The following is a 16,401-nucleotide window of genomic DNA, read 5'->3' as shown; positions in this document are numbered from 1 at the left end:
CCTAAGCTGAGTTCACCACTGACTGGCTACTCCTGTGATGCCGTAGTTGCCAAACTGTATCGGTCTCTGCCCTTCTTTAGGATTCATCCGCTGCAGGGAGAGTGGGAGCCTGTTATGTGGCCAACAGCTTCTCTCTGTACCAAACTGCTCTGGAATGTATACGGGCTTGCATGTCACATGGACAGCTGGGGTGCAATAACCATGGTTGACCTTCACCAACAGAGAGCTTCATGTGATCTTGTTGTGTAGACAACAGATACAGTAAAGCATGGGGTTGCTGCTGAAAAGGGAAAATGTGTTTGTGTAATTGTTGTTGGTCACATGCAATGAATATCCTGACACAATTAAGTTTCTGGGTTTGTCTGCTCCCTCCTTTCTCCAGTCCCTGCTTCCCTCACTCCATAGCTAAACCTATATTTTTTGTGGCCATGGCTGACAACTGATAGTAAGTCCCGCTAAAATTTTAAAAAAATGGAGGAGACTCAGCAGATCAGGCAGCATCTGTGGAAAGAGTAACAGAGCTTAACACTTCAGGTCAGCAGAACAGAGAAAGAGAGGCAGCTTGGTAGCACAGATAGTAGAGCTGCTGGCTCACATCTCCAATGAATAGGGTTTAGTCCTAACCTCACAAAGGGGTTTACAATTTCTTTCTGTGACAATGTGGTCTTCGCCAGGATTCTCCAGGTCGCTCCCATATCGAAAACAAATGCCAAATGGTTGGTAAATTGGCTGGATAAAACCCTTCCTATTGTGTAAGTGAAAAGTTAAGTCCCTCCCCGATATTGAACATATCTACATGGAGCACTGACACAGGAAAGCAGTATCCACCATCAGGGAGCCCCACACCGCAGACCATGCTGTCTTCTCACTGCTGCCATCAGGAAGGAGGTGCAGGAGCCTCAAGATGCACAAGACAGGTTCAGGAACAGTTATTACCCCTCAACCATCAGGCTCTCGAACCAAGAGGAAAACTTCATTCAACTTCACTTGCCCCATCATTAAAATGTTCCCATGTACTTACTTTCAAGCACACTTCATCTCATGTTCTCAATACTTATTTATTAATATTATTATTATTTCTTTATTTCTATATTTCCACAGTTTGTTGTGTTTTGCACACTGGTTGAATGTACAAGTAGGCAAGGCCTTTCATTGATTCTATCATCGTTGCCATCCGTCACTATCAGGTTTGGGTAGGTATGCCTGATGAGGGTCACAGTTTAAAAAAACAGATGGCAAGCTGTAACAGCACATTATTACAATGGGTTTTATTTAGTGACAAGTGGAAAAATTGCAAAAGCAGCCCAAAAATTTAGAAGAAATAAAGTACTTACAAATAGACAAATGAAAACAAACTTATTATGTAAAAAAATTTACAAATATACAGAGGCATTCTCCATGACACACTTTGCCGTTAACTTTCCAATACAATATAACTATTCCTCAACCATCAACTTCAACCTCCACCCTTCTCAAGCAAAACCAGACTGAGGGTTTAAATCTGCCTCTGCCTGGCCCAGAAGGACCAGGAAATTCTACTGTTGATCAGAGGTAGTGGGGGGTGGGGGAAACTACATGACCAGACCATAATAGTTATTTCAGACCAGGAAAAACCAGGAAATTCTACTATTGGTTTGGGTGGGGAGGGGAGAGGGGTGTAATCAAAACCAGACCAGACCTGACCAGAACATAATATTGGAACATTTTAAACAGGGATTCTAACATGCTACAGCCTTATTCCATAACAAATGCCTTAATTAAGCCCACAGATCAGTGTCCACATGCTCAGCTGGTTATTGAAATATAGAAAAATAACAGCACAATAAAGGCCCTTCGGCCCACAATGCTGTGCCAAATATGTACTTACTTTAGAAATTACCTAGAGTTAGCCATAGCACTCTACTTTTCTAAGCATGTATCTATCCAAAAGTCTCTTAAAAGACCCTATTGTATCCACCTCCACCACAATCGCCAGCAGCCCATTCCACACACTCACAACTCACAATGGATAGGGGAATCAAGGGATATGGGGACAAGGCAGGAACCGGGTATCGATCAGCCATGATCTCAAAATGGCGGTACAGGCTCGAAGGGCCGAATGGTCTACTTCTGCACCTATTGTCTATTGTCTATTGTCTCTGTGTAAGAAACTTACCCCTGACATCTCCCGTGTGCCTACTTCCAAGCACTTTAAAAACGTACCCTCTCATGATAGCCATTTCAGCCCTGAGAAAAAGCCTCTGTCTATCCACATGATCAATGCCTCTCATCACTCATACTCCTCTATCAGGTCACATCTCATCCTCCATTGCTCCAAGGAGAAAAGGCCTTCTTTAACCTGCCTGCCAAGGCCTTCTCATGTCCCCTTCTGGCTCTCCTAATTTCATTCTTAAGCTCCTTCCTGCTAGATCTCCTAGATCTTTACCATTACTTAGTTTGTTTGAATCTTTTGTAAGCTTTTCTTTTCTTCTTGTCCAGATTTTCAACAGCCTTTGTACACCACGGTTCCTGTATCCTACCATTGGAGCGTAACTATGCAGAATGCCACACAAATACCCCCTGAACATTTGCCACATTTCTGCTATACATTTCCCTGAGAATATCTGTTCCCAATTAATGCTTCCAAGTTCCTGCCTGATAACCTCATATTTCCCCTTACTTCAATTAAATGCTTTTCTAACTTGTCTGTTCCTATCCCTCCCCAATGCTATGGTAAAGGAGATAGAATTGTGATCACTATCTCCAAAATGCTCTCCCATTGCGAGACCTGACAACTGACCAGGTTCATTTCCCAATACCAGATCAAGTACAGCCTCTCCTCTTGTAGGCTTATCTACAGGTTGTGTCAGGAAACCTTCCTGGAAACACCCAACAATCTCCACCCAATGTAAATCCCTTGCACTAGGAATATGCCAATCAATATTTGGGAAAGTAAAATCTTCCAATATGACACCTTTCCAGAATCTGTCTCCCTATCTGCTCTTTGATGTCCCTGTTACTATTGGGTTGTCTATAAAACACACCCAGTAGAGTTATTGACCCCTTCCTGTTTCTAACTTCCACTCACAGAGACTCCGTAGACAATCCATCCATGACTTCCTTCTTTCCTGCAGCCGTGACACTATCACTGGTCAACAGTGCCACGTCCCCACCTCTTTTGCCTCCATTTGTGTCCTTTCTAAAACATCTAAAGCCTGGCACTCAAAGTAACCATTCCTGTCCCTGAGCCATCCAAGTCTCTGTAATGGCCACAACATCATAGCTCCAAGTACTGATCCACACTCTAAGCTCATCCGCTTTGTTCATGATGCTTCTTGCATTAAAATAGACACATCTCAAACCATTGGTCTGAGTATATTTCTTCTCTAACACCTACCAATCCTCCTTCTTGCACTGTCTCCAAGCTTTCTCTATATGTGAGCCAACTGCCCCTTCCTCTATCACTTTGGTTCGGTTCCCCCCACCCCAGCAATTCTAGTTTAAACCCTCCTCAAAAGCCTTAGCAAACTCCCTGCCAGGATATTGGTCCCCCTCAGTACAGGTCACACCTGCCCCAAAAGAAGTTCTAATGATCCAGGAATCTGAATCCTTGCCCCCTGCTCCAATCCCTCAGTAACGCATTTATCCTCCACCTCACTCTTTTCCTGTACTCACTGTCACGTGGCGCAGGCAGTAATCCCGAGATTACTACCTTTGAGGTCCTGCTTCTCAGCTTCCTTCCTAACTCCCTGGACTTTCAGGACCTCCTCCCTTTTCCTACTTATAAAAGAATATATAGAATATAAAAGAATAATGCCCTCCTACCAGTGGGGTTGCCTGTGTAGGGTGTGGTGTGCCTGCTCCCACTAACCCAGGCATTATTTTAGGATGCCCCAAACTGTTCGTCAAGTCTTTTGGGGCCGTTCTGCTGTCTACAAACCGATGTAATGGGTTGAGTGAATATAAATGAAACTGTTTGGAAAGGCTGTGTCTAGAATCCTTATTTTTATGAGTTATAAACCAGTAGAGCACATTAACTGAAGGGATTATTTTGATTAGCCAAGCTAGCGATTGTTTTACTGCTGGGGTGTGCAGATGGTGTACTCCTAAGGACTGCAGAATGGGAGGGTAAAGTGTGTGAACTACTGGGGAAACTAGACCAGGGACAGAATGAGGAGGAGTGATTAACTGGGAAAAGGGGCAAGGTCAGCGGGAGAATGAGCATCGCCCACCTGTCCTGTCACAATGGTTATTATTCTATTATGGTTGTATTGACTATGCCCGCAAGGAAATAAATATCGGGGTGGTATATCGCAATATACAACATGTGTACTTTGATAATAAGTTTACTTTGAACTTAGAACATTAGAATGATTGAATGTGATTAGTGCAGGACTAATGTAATACTCTTCAGAGATTGTCTGCCTGGTGTTAGTGGTCACATAACCAGGACTTGTGATATGCACCAGATGCTTGTACGACCATCCACCAGCTGCTCCCATGGCTTCAGGGGCTAAGCAGGTGCTACTCCTTGCCCAGGTGTGACCTGCAGGCTAGCGGAGGGAAGGAACGCCTTACATCTCCTTTGGCAGAAACAAATCTCCACCCCACCACAATTTTCATAAGAGTAAACAGATTATTTTTCGGTTGCAGACTTCACCGTTTTTCCCAGGCTCTGACAAAGGGTTTTTAACCTGAGACTTTAAATCTCTTCTTGTTTTCACAGACGCTGCTTGCCCTGCTGTGTGCTTCCAGCAGTTCTGGTTTTTATGTCAGGTTTACAGTATCTGCAGTGTTTTAGATTGCAGTTGACTCTTGAAAATTCCCTCTGATGCTTTCCAATGCCCTGGGAAATATGGGAAATATGCTGGCTGGATAACTTTTTTGTTCCTAGCCCATGTACAGTGTATAGCCAAAGCCTGAATGCTGCAAATACTGCAATGGCATGTAGTCTTTCCCTGGGCTCCATTTAGAATCCAAGGCAAAGCAGAATTTGGTGGAGCTGAGGCTGAAGATCCTGTGGCAGGTTAGAACAGGCATCAAGGCTCCAAGTCCATTCAGCTGAATAGCAAGTGTATGGCTGTCAGCAAGGAATTGTGCTTTTTTTAATTATTTGTGTTTAATTTTTTTATTATTCAAATTCCTCAGCTAATTTTTTTTTTATTTTTTCACAGCTTTTAATGTTTTAATTGCTTATTTAATTTCCACCAGTTTTGATATGTTTCTCAACATTTCTGATGGTCAGGAACATTTAAAAGTGTTCATAGCATTGGCCATCTGCCAGGATTTTCCAGAAGAATGTAATGGCTGGGGGTTTGTCTGCATCACCCACATAACACAACTGCTTTGCTGGAGGTCTGTGCAGCAAAAGGACCTGACTGTTTGCCTCTATGCAGGTTTAGGCCCAGTAATCTTGGGTCAATGGGAGTTGTGATTAGAGCTGCAGCCCTAATCAGCAATTTCCAGCCATATATTGAGTTCAATAGAGTGGACATTAGGCTGTTTCCAAAACAGGCAAAGAGGCAGGTCACCCAGGCAACCAACGATTATTTTTATAGAATGTCATAAAATGCCTGCTTACACAGTGGTCTCATTATTTCCTGCAACAATCAAGGGAGTGTGCATTGAATAAGTCATCAGACTGTTCAGAGAGAAGCTTTCCACCTTAGCATTGATCGCTAAATGCCAAACATGACCTACTATTATACCTTCAGCCGTCCTCTCTGGAACTTGCAAGATAAAGAATGAAAGGTTAATTATGATTACAGACAAACAGGCTGTGGGTGTCTGAGTTTCAACTCTGAGAGGGGGCAGAATACAGATGATCCAAAATAAGACTAAAAAAGAGGAGAGTGGGTTTTGAAGCACTCACCATGACAAGATGTATGGGATATGTGCCTGAGGGCTCACGTTGAACTATTGTAAACAGTTAAAACATAATTTCCCTTTGATCTAATGTTCTCCACATACTCCAGTGAACAACATGAAATCTTTATTTGCTCCCAGGGAAAATTACATCACGATTGCAATCAAGATGTAAAGCCACCTGAGCCTTTACTCACATGGACAAAGAATTTAAGGAGAAAAATTTGTTCCAAATTGGTGTAAAAGTGACATGTCATAAAGAAATGATCATGATCAATTGCCAAGTGCTCGCTGTACTGCTTATTTTAATGAATCTGCATGTACTCAGTCATAATTAAAATTGTACACTAGTTTGACTGAATATATTTTTCATTCCACTGGATGTTCTGAATTTATAGAATCAAAGGTTGTACAGCACAGAAATGGTCCATATTCTCCAAGCTGTTCACATTGCTCATCTATGATAATCACATTTCTCTGCATTAAGCCTGCATCCTTCTTTCCTTTTCCTACCCAAGTACCTCTCCAAACACCATGTCTGTCAAACACTGGAATAGCCACACCCTTCTCTCAAGCCACACCCTGCTTCCGTCTCTGCTGCAACTGCTCCCAGGATGAGGTTCTTCATTCTAGAACAAAGGGAATGTCCTCCTTTTTCAAAGGAGGAGCTTCTCTTCCTTAACCATCAATGCTACCTTCAACTGCATATCTTCCACTTCATGCATGGCTACTCTCACCCCATCCTCCCACCGCTCTACCAAGGATAGGGTTCAGGGTTCCTCTTATCCTAACTTATCAACCCACCCACCCTTCATGTCCAACATGTAATCCTTCGTAACTTCCACCATCTCCAACAGGATCCCACCATCAAACACATCTTTCCCACTCTGCCCACCCACCTCCCCCCCCCCAACTTTCTGCTTTTCCCAGAGAATTCCCTTGTCCATTTGTCCTTCCGCACTGATATCTCCCTCCTGGTACTTACCCATGCATGCAGAATAAGGTGCTACACCTGCCCCTACACCTCCTCCCTCATCACCATTCAGGCCCTAAATAGTTCTTCCAGATGAAGCAACATTTCACCTGTGAGTCTGTTAGGGTCATATAATGTGTCCAGTGTTCCCAGTGTTCCCTCCTGTATATCGGTGAGTCCCAACATAGATTGGGAGACAGCTTCATCAAGCACCTATACTCCTTCCACCAGATCCCAGTGACCACTCATTTTAATGCCACTTCCTATTTCTATTCTGATATGTCTACCCATGGCTTCCTCCACTGTTGCAATGAGGCCACACTCAGGTTGGAGGAACAATACCTTGTATTCCATCTGGGTAGCTTCCAATCTGATGGCATGAACATTGATTTCTCCAACTTCTGGAAATGGCCTCCCTCCAACTCTCCTTCACCATTCCTCATCCCCTTTTCCCTCTCTCACTTTATCTCCTTGCCCATCCATCACCTCCCTCTGGTGCTCCTCCCCACCTCTTTTTTTTCTTCCATTGCCTATCAGACTCCCCCTTCTCCAGCTTTGTATGTCTTTCACCAATCAACCTTCCTGCTCTCTACTTCATACTTCCCCCTCCCAGTTTCACCTATCATCTTGTGTTTCTCTCTTCCCTCCCTCACCTTTTAAATTTACTCCTCATCTTTTTTTCTCTAGTCCTGCCGAAGGATCTCAGCCCAAAACGTCAGCTGTACTTTTTTCCACAGCTGCTGCCTGGCCTGCTGAGATCCTCCAGCATTTTGTGTGTGTTGACTGGAATAATGTTGGGTTCATAAATTTCTCTGGCAGCTTACTTGAAATATTCACTTCCCTCTGTGTGAAAAGATGACCCCCTTCCCGCCACTTCAGCCCTGAGGTATGCTGCTTCTGTCTGGTTGTCACAGGGAGTGCACCTTTAAGAGCTGGCACCCTCCTCTTATTGCTGACAGCTGCATCAGAGTTAGTGTGGACCCTTCTGGGCCTCATGCAACTGACATTTTAGTTCACCTTTTGAGTGGAATTCTCGCCAACAACATTGCATATTTTTACTGCAGTCTGTTTCAGGATCCTTTTGTGAGGGCCCAACTTGTCTTATCAGATGGCATATTTATGATAATCAGAAAGAGACCATTCAATACTTTGAATTCAATGCTATTTGCAGGAAGACAGTATCATCCATCCCAGTCTTTCTCTCTGAATGTCTCTGTATCCCTGAAACTTAAACTCTCTCACACATATCCATTAATTCTTTTGCTTTTGACCTGCACAAGAAGACAAGTTACAGAGACCAAGTAACCTATCATGTGTTGCTTGCGTTACAATTAACCAAGATAATTGTAATCCAGATGTTAAGTCTAGAATCTAGAAGGTTAAATTCTGGCATCCATTGTTAGACCAAAACACATAGGAGCAGAACTCGGCCATTTGACTCGTTGAGTCTGCTCTGTCATTTCATCGCATTTAACCTATTTCCCTCTCAACCCAATGTCCTACCACCTCCCCATGACCTTTCATGCCTTGACTACTCAAGAACCTGTTCACCTCTCTCTTGAATACACTCAATGTCCTGACCTCCACAGCAGCCTGTGGCAATGAATTCCACAGCTTCAAAACTTCCTGCTAATGAAATTCCTTCTCATGTCCATTGTAAATGAATATCCCTCTATACTAAGTCTGTTTTCTCTGGTCCTAGACTCCTCACCATAGGAAACTTTCTTTCCGTATCCACTCTATTTAGAATTCTCAATATTTTTTAGGTTTCTATAAGATCCCCCCTCATTTGTCAAAATTCCAGTGAGTAAACATCTAGAGCCATCAATTTCTCCATACAATAAGCCTTTTATACCTGGAATCCTTCTCGTGAATCACTTCTGAACCATCTTCAATGTCAGCACATCCTTTCTTAAATAAGGGGCCCAAAACTTCTTGCAATATTCCAAGTGAGGCCTCACTAGTGTCTTATAAAACCTCAGTATTATATCCTTGGAATGTCAAAGTGAATGGTGTTCCAAGACCTTTCATCCTGCTCTGCTAATGCTTCTTTCAGCATTGGGATGTCTGCAAGAAAGGACTGCAATTCACAGTCACATGTTCTTCCGTAAAAGTGCTTGCTGCTGGGAACATTTGCTAGGTTAACAAATTTCACGTCACATGCCAGTGATAATAAACCTGATTATGATTCAAAGTAATTTTCATAAATTGCACCCACTTTATTTCCATTTGCACAGATATTGTAGGAGAGGTTTTATAAACAGCAAAATTAAAAAGTGACACGATGAAATCGTAAAGGGACCACGCAGTGCAGTGAGACTTGAGACCTCCCAGCTGAAAATCTGACGTCAACACAAAATACACCCTGACCCACCTAGTCCGCCTGGTCATCCCTTCTCAAATCAGGAGTAAGTTCATCAGCCACAGGTGACCAATTCACCTATCAGCTCTCATATCCTTGGGATATGAGACTAAATAGAGCACTCACAAGAAACCCACAAGATCACAAAGAGAGGTGCAAGCTGTACACATCTGATGGAAAAAGAGGGCAGGCAAGTATCAGCATGCTTTGAGTTCCGTTATAATGCTGCAAACATAGAGTCACGTCATCACACTGGGCCAAAATAACACTGAAATAGGGCTTAATTACACCACGTTGAAAATAGCATAATTTCAACTGTATGTTATAGAAAAGAATAATGTAATGTGAATCCGTTTCTAGGCAAATTCTTCCAAAACCTCCCACATCTGGGTCTGCCGCTTTCCTCCATGTTCCAAAGGTTGGTGAATTAATCAGCTACAGTAAATTGCCCTCTTTGGTGGCGGGATGGATATATGTTTCTACTAAAGGAGGCGTAAGGCACTCCTTCCCTCCAAAAGCCTGCAGGTCTCCCTTGGGTAAGGTGTAGCACCTGATTATTCCCCCCCCCCCCCAATCAGTATCACATGAAGCCACGGGATCAGGTGGTGGACGGTCGTATGAGCAGCCGGTGCATAGCACAAGTCCTGGTTATGCCACCACTGACACCAGGCAGACAATCTCTGAAGTGTATTGATGATGGCTGGGGTCACCCGTCTTGTAAAGCCACTGCCTAGAAAAAGGCAAAGGCAAACCACTTCTGTAGAAAAATTTGCCACGAACAATCATTGTCAAGACTATGATTGTACATTATAAATGAATGAAATTACAAGCTTCTCACCATTACAAGTGTAAGAGTGTTAGATTTGGGGAGATTTGATGAGAACATGGCGAATTTTTAAAAATTGGATTAATGTAGTATTAGCGTGAAAGGGTCTGTGTGGACACAATGGGATATAAGTACCTCCTCGTGTCTCTGGATTCACTCTTTGCCTTTCCATGGTGTGCCCAAAGGTGGCGCTGTTGATGCAGTTGATTCAAGTCAGTTATGGAGTGACAATTGTCTTGACAGAGCCTTTTGTATAAGACAGTGGTGTCAAAGCAGATGAAAGAAAATAACCATCTGGTATCATACTTTTAGGCATCTCTAAAAGTTAAGAAAAAAACTGGGACAGTCACTTATAAAAATTTGAGAGCTCCAAGGATGATACCCTGTCAGAAAAATATCAACCCCTTAGACACAACACGTTCGAAAAAAAATTGAAGTACCTGTTTTTTGTTTTTCAATTTTATTTTACACCTTTGAAAAAATAAACTAGAGCAAACTACACAACAGTCTCTCCAATCGATGTCAGTAAAACATTGTTCAAGAAAGTTTAAAACTGGCCAAAAACACACTTAGTGTAGGTCATATTTTCCACAGCTGGTGACATGTTTGTGAACCTAGGTGGAGAATAGTTAATTTAAATCATCAGTGATTTGCAACTCTGTGGATTCATTAAACCACTAAATTTGATATATCTTCAAAATGTACTATCATATGTATCGCTCTGTGTTGAGGGAGTGATATCAAATGAAGAATTTCAATGGTAATACTTTTAGTTGAGAGGGTTGATGATCACACAGGTGGAGTGGAGATAAGTCTTTATCAAAGGAGATGCAATGTAATCCTTCACTCAACTAGCCTACACTTCACCCTTGGGCAAGGTGTAGCTCCTGCTTAGCCCCCCACTCCCCACCGATGAGGGTCATGTGAAGCCATGGGAGCAGGTTGTACGAGTAGCCAGTGCACATCACAAGTCCTGGTTATGTGAACACTGAAGGGTATTAATAATGGCTGGAGTCACCTGTCTTGTAAAGATACTGCCCAGAAGAAGGCAATGGCAAACCACTTCTGTAAAAAAATTGCCTAGAGCAATAATGATCATGGAAAGACCATGATCACCTACCTCATACAACATTGCACATAATGAAGGAATATCTTAAAAAAGCAAGCTTGTAATAACAAAGAATTGTACCATCACTTGCCCTAGTCTTTGACAACCTTCCCATCATTGTCAGCTTGGAAATAAATAGCATCAATGAGGACATCCTGAAAATTCTTGCACTAATCGGTACATTGGTTTGGCCATGAGAAGGAGGAGAGGCCATTCATCTGCTGGTGCGTACTACACTACTCAGTAGGGCAATGGTTGTAACAGTGATACAACAATTCACGTCTCAGCTCTTTGCCCAGCACTGCAAATTTCAACAGCACCCAAGACTGAAGTGTTTCCTTCAGGAAAGCTGGTCACTTCCCATGAGACTGACCTCAGGAGAAGGGGTGGGAGATCAGGGCCAAGTGTCATGTGGTAAGTTGCGGAAAGTGTCGGGGCAAGTGTCATTACCTCCATCATCAGCATTGTCTGACAAGCAAGATTGGGAATTAAGGTGTTAGGTGGGAAAGCAGGGGGAGCTGGATGGGTCAGGAGGGGGATAGGAGAGTGCCAGGAGATCAATGACATGTGGGCTTCAGGGCAGTGAAGGGATATGGAGGTGTGGGGTCCAAGGGACACACGTATGGACATACAGTCCTACATTGTGAGTACTTAAGAGAACCAGCAACGAGTGCTCCCAGGACAACCTACTCATTTCCCCAACCATCCTTCAAAAGGAGCATGAGATAGTGAATGGCCACACCCTCTGGACAGTTTACGTGGAAATGGGCAGTTCAGGCCGCATCTGTGGAAATGAGCTAACAGTCGAGACTCTTTGTCAGGACTGAAGCAGTGTCCGAAATGTCGACTTTTTATTCATTTCCATAGATGCTGCCTGATCTGCTGAGTTCCTCCAGCATTTTGTGTGTGTTGCTTTGGGTTTCCAGGGTCTGCAGAATACCCCATGTTTATGACGTAGACATGGCTCAGACCATGAGAGCAAGCCCCAGTTGGAAATTCCCAATGACAGTTCCAGAGTGGAGCTTCTTGATCTAGAAATGACCAGAACCACATTCCCTAGAGTCATACAGCACAGAAACAGGCCATTCTGACCGTCTGATCCATGCTGACTAAGATATCCACCTAAGCTGGTCCCATTTGCCTGTATTTGACCCATAACTTTCCAAACCATTCTTATCCAAGTATCTTTTAAAAGCTGCTGTTCCACTCTGATAGCAAACAGGTTTCAGACATCTAGTACCAAATCACTTGATTGAATTCAGCTGCACTTGCAGAAGTTTCAGGAGCAATTCAGCCAAAGACTCGAAGTCTTTTTAAAACTGGAATGCTGATTCCAGAGACATTAACCAGAGAAGAAAGGACATGTGTTATCTACCTCTGAGATGAGAGACTGACCTGGAAGATGAGGCTGGCTCTGTTGTCTGTCTCTGTATTCGTGCGTGGCGCAGGATGTGATCCTTCATTGACATCTGGACATCCGCTGGAATATCAGGAGATGTGTGGCTGATCTTCATGGCTGCTTCCAAGATACTCATGGATGGGGACTCCTTGGGTTTGTCCGTCATCTCCTTGCTGTGGTCAGCGGCTGCGATGTTGACTGTGTCCCCAGGAACTGAGGTGTTAGTGAGAACCTTGTTTTTCCAGGGCACCCAGCAGAGCTTCCAGAACACAAAGAGAAAGACTGCCACCAGGACTAGTCCACAGAAAATAAGTATCACAGCAAGCAAGCTGACCGAGATATCTGCAAACAGAATGGGGCGGGCATGGGGACAAGAGGGCAGGAAAACAAAGAGAGAAAGCCCATGAGCAAAGTCTGGTTTACTTTTCAATAACCTATTATCAATTATCAGAGGATCAAACAACATGACTCTTTGACCCACTCTCTTTGCGCTGGTCACGAAATGACATGCGGTGGCCACTTTATTAGTTACACCTAAACGCCTATACACCTATATAGAATGTAAATATCTAATCAGCCAATCATGTGGCAACAATTCAATGCATCAAAGCATGCAGACATGGTCAAGAGATTCAGTTGCTGTTCAGGCCAAACATCAAAATGGGGAAGAAAATAATCTAAGTGCTTTTGACCATGGAATGAGTGTTGGTGCCAGACAGGGTGGTTTGAGTATCTCAGAAACTGCTGAACTCCTGGTTTTTTTCACATACAACAGTCTCTAGTGTTACAGAGAATTGTGCAAAAAATGAAATTAAAACATCCAGTGAGTGGCAGTTCTATGGGCAAAAATGCCTTATTTAATGAGAGAGGTTGGGGTGGGGGGGAATGGGTCAGACTGGTTCAAGCTGACAAGAAGATGACAGCAACTCAAATAACCATGTGTTACACCAATGATTTGCAGAAAAAACTTCTCTGAATGTACAACACATCAACCCTGAAGTGGACAGGATACAGTAGCAGAGGACCACGGACATACACTCAATGGTCACTTTATGAGGTAAAGGAGGTATTATTTTATGCCTATTTTATGCCCCACATAATTTACACATGACTTATAATGATAAGTGGATGGTCCCGTGAAGCCAGGTCAATTGTTTGCCATGGTACCTATTCTGTAATAGACTGAACTCCATTTTTAAAACATCGAAACGTAGAAAAACTACAGCACAATACAGGCCTTTTGACTCACAATGCTGTGCTGAACATGTACTTACTTTAGAAGTTACCTAGGTAATTACACATAGCCCTCTATTTTTCTAAGCTCCATGTACCTATCCAGGAGTCTCTTAAATGACCCTATCGTATCCACCTCCACTATCGTCACTGGTAGCCTATTCCACTCACTCACCACTCTCTGCACAAAAAAACTTAACCCTGACATCCCCTCTGTACCTACTTCCAAGCACCTTAAATCTGTGCCCTCTCATCTTAGCCATTTCAGCCCTAGGAAAAATCCTCTCTATTATTTCATTGTCCCAACAAACAAAGCCAAGCAAATCAGTTTTTGAGTGCAAATCTCAATGTTTTCTTGCTTCTGTGTGTTAAGGCTTAACTAAAATCAAAGATTGAAAGTACATTTATTTATCAAACATGTATGCTGTATAGAACCCTGAGATCTGTCTTTCCCCACAGACAGCCACGAAGCAAAGAAACCATGGAACCCGTTCAAATGAAAGCAACAAAACCCCCAACACACAAAAAATGATCAAATCATGCAAATGGCAAAAAAGTGCGAAAAACACGGAATGGAAAACATCAAACCACATTGTCATTAAAACATTTCCGGAATGTTCAGTGTCAGTTCATTTCATTTCAATCTAGCTCTGTGTTCGTTGACTGCAGGCTACAGAGTCAATTATCCCAATCAAAATTGTACAAAATAGCAAAAAAAATAGGCAGCAATCAGAAACCAGAAACATAACATAACATGAACTGCAGAAAAGACAGTAGAAATTAGTCTCAGTAGTTTCTACACGGAAGAGAAAGCAGGCCACGTTCACTCTCATGGACTTACTGTGCAGCCACCTTTTCAAGCATCTCACCTGCTTTCTCCCCACTTGCCTGTGCACATGAGTCACTCATGCCAGAATCAGATGAACTTTGATATATTAGCTGCTTAGCCCAGACCAAAGAGGGAACTGGAAGGAGACCCTACAGAGGCCATAAGACTACAAGACCATAAGATGTAGAAGCTGAATTAGGCCATTCAGCCCATTGACGCTGCTCCTCCATTCCATCATGGTTGATCCTGGATCCCACTCAACCCCATACACCTGCCTTCTTGTCATATCCATTGATGCCCTGACCAATCAGGAAACAATCAATTTCTGCCTTAAATATACACAAGGTCGGCCTCCGCAGCAGTCTGTGGCAGAGCATTCCAGAGATCCACTACACTCTGGCTAAAAAACATTCCTCCTTACCTCTGCCCTAAGAGGTTGCCCCTCAGCTTTGAGGCTGCGCCCTCTAGTTCTGGATATCCCCACCATAGAAAACACCCTATCTAGATCGTTCAACATTTGGTACGTTACGTACCCGTGGGTATGTTGTGCCTGTCACAGGACCATGATGTAATTGAGGCATGAGATAATGGTCCTGTGATGGTGGAGTGACATTGTTTTCCCGCCAGTGAGAGGTCATGTGATAGTTTTTTTCACAGGGTATAAAAGGAGAACCCTTCCCCGTGAGGTGGGGCAGTCCGTGGTTGAATTTGCCAGGTACTCCCGTTTCGCTGCGTATTTCGATGTTGTGACGCAGTTTCGTTTAAAAGTGGAGTTTTACTTTCTGTCTTAAGTCAAAGGTTATTGCCGGCAGTTTTGCTATAATACTACTAGTTCAAATCAAGTCGAAGAGTAAAGATTTGTCAGAGTTCGAGAAGCTATAGGATGGAGAAAAGTTGATTTCGACGGTGAAACAGGTTTGACCTTGTTTGATCCTCATTTGGAAGGAATTCGTCAGTTGTGCCCATGTTAGTCCCTGCTGTAAGAGCAGAAAGGGCTGGGTGCAGAGTTTCGCGAAAGAAAGGTCAGTGCCTTTAAGCCTTTTCATTTTCCTCAATCGTAAATCCCTTGGCAAAACATTTTTCGGCTGGGATCAGCAGAAACGTCGTAAAAGAGGATTTATTTCAAGGGAAGTCTCTCTTTTAACTGACTGTAAATCATTTTGGACTTTTTGCAATACTACTTTAAAGAACTGAGTTCACATTTCTCGCTTTAAGAACTGTTCGAGCTGCCGAATCACAGCTAAATTCTGGTTAAGTTAATTGTTTGTTTACTTTTGTGGTTTTTTTTAGCAGTGTTTAATAAATGTTTTATTTGTTATATAAAAAAAACCTGTCTCAATTGTATATTCATTGTTGCTGGATCATAACAGGTAGGATTCAATGAGATCCCCCCACATTCTTCAAAATTCCAGTAAGTACAGGTCCAAAGCTGCCAAAATCTCCTCATATGTTAACCCTTTCATTCCTGGAATCACCTCGTAAACCTCCTCTGGACTCCCTCCAATGACAACACGTCCTTTCTGAGATATGGGCCCCAAAACTGTTGACAATACTCCAAGTGCAGCCTGACAAGTATGTTATAAAGGCTCAGCATTATGTCCTTGTTTTTCTATCTGTTCCCCTTGAAATAAATGCCAACAAAGCATTTGCCTTCTTTACCATGGACTCTAACTATAAATTAACATTTAGGGAGTCTTGCACGAGGATTCCTAAGTCCCTCTGCACCTCTGATGTTTGAACCTTCTCTCCATTTTGATAATAGCCCGTACTATTATTCCTTTTACCAAAATGCATTTTCATCTGCTACATTTTTGCCCATTCTTCCAA

The 16,401-nt window shown here is 42.9% G+C and overlaps 1 protein-coding gene across 1 annotated transcript in view; it reads right to left on the bottom strand.

Moving 5' to 3' along the window:
- The window catches only part of LOC132395731 (synaptotagmin-6-like), a 200,811-nt gene that overhangs the window by 158,837 nt on the left and 25,573 nt on the right, over positions 1-16,401 (bottom strand). The window contains exon 2 of the mRNA XM_059972691.1: positions 12,509-12,854. Coding sequence (XP_059828674.1) covers positions 12,509-12,854 — 346 coding nt within the window. The remainder of the gene's footprint in view (positions 1-12,508; positions 12,855-16,401) is intronic.

This window comes from Hypanus sabinus, chromosome 6 (assembly GCF_030144855.1).
Source record: "Hypanus sabinus isolate sHypSab1 chromosome 6, sHypSab1.hap1, whole genome shotgun sequence".
In the NCBI taxonomy this organism is placed as follows: domain Eukaryota; kingdom Metazoa; phylum Chordata; class Chondrichthyes; order Myliobatiformes; family Dasyatidae; genus Hypanus; species Hypanus sabinus.
This window is presented reverse-complemented; position numbering and strand designations above follow the sequence as displayed.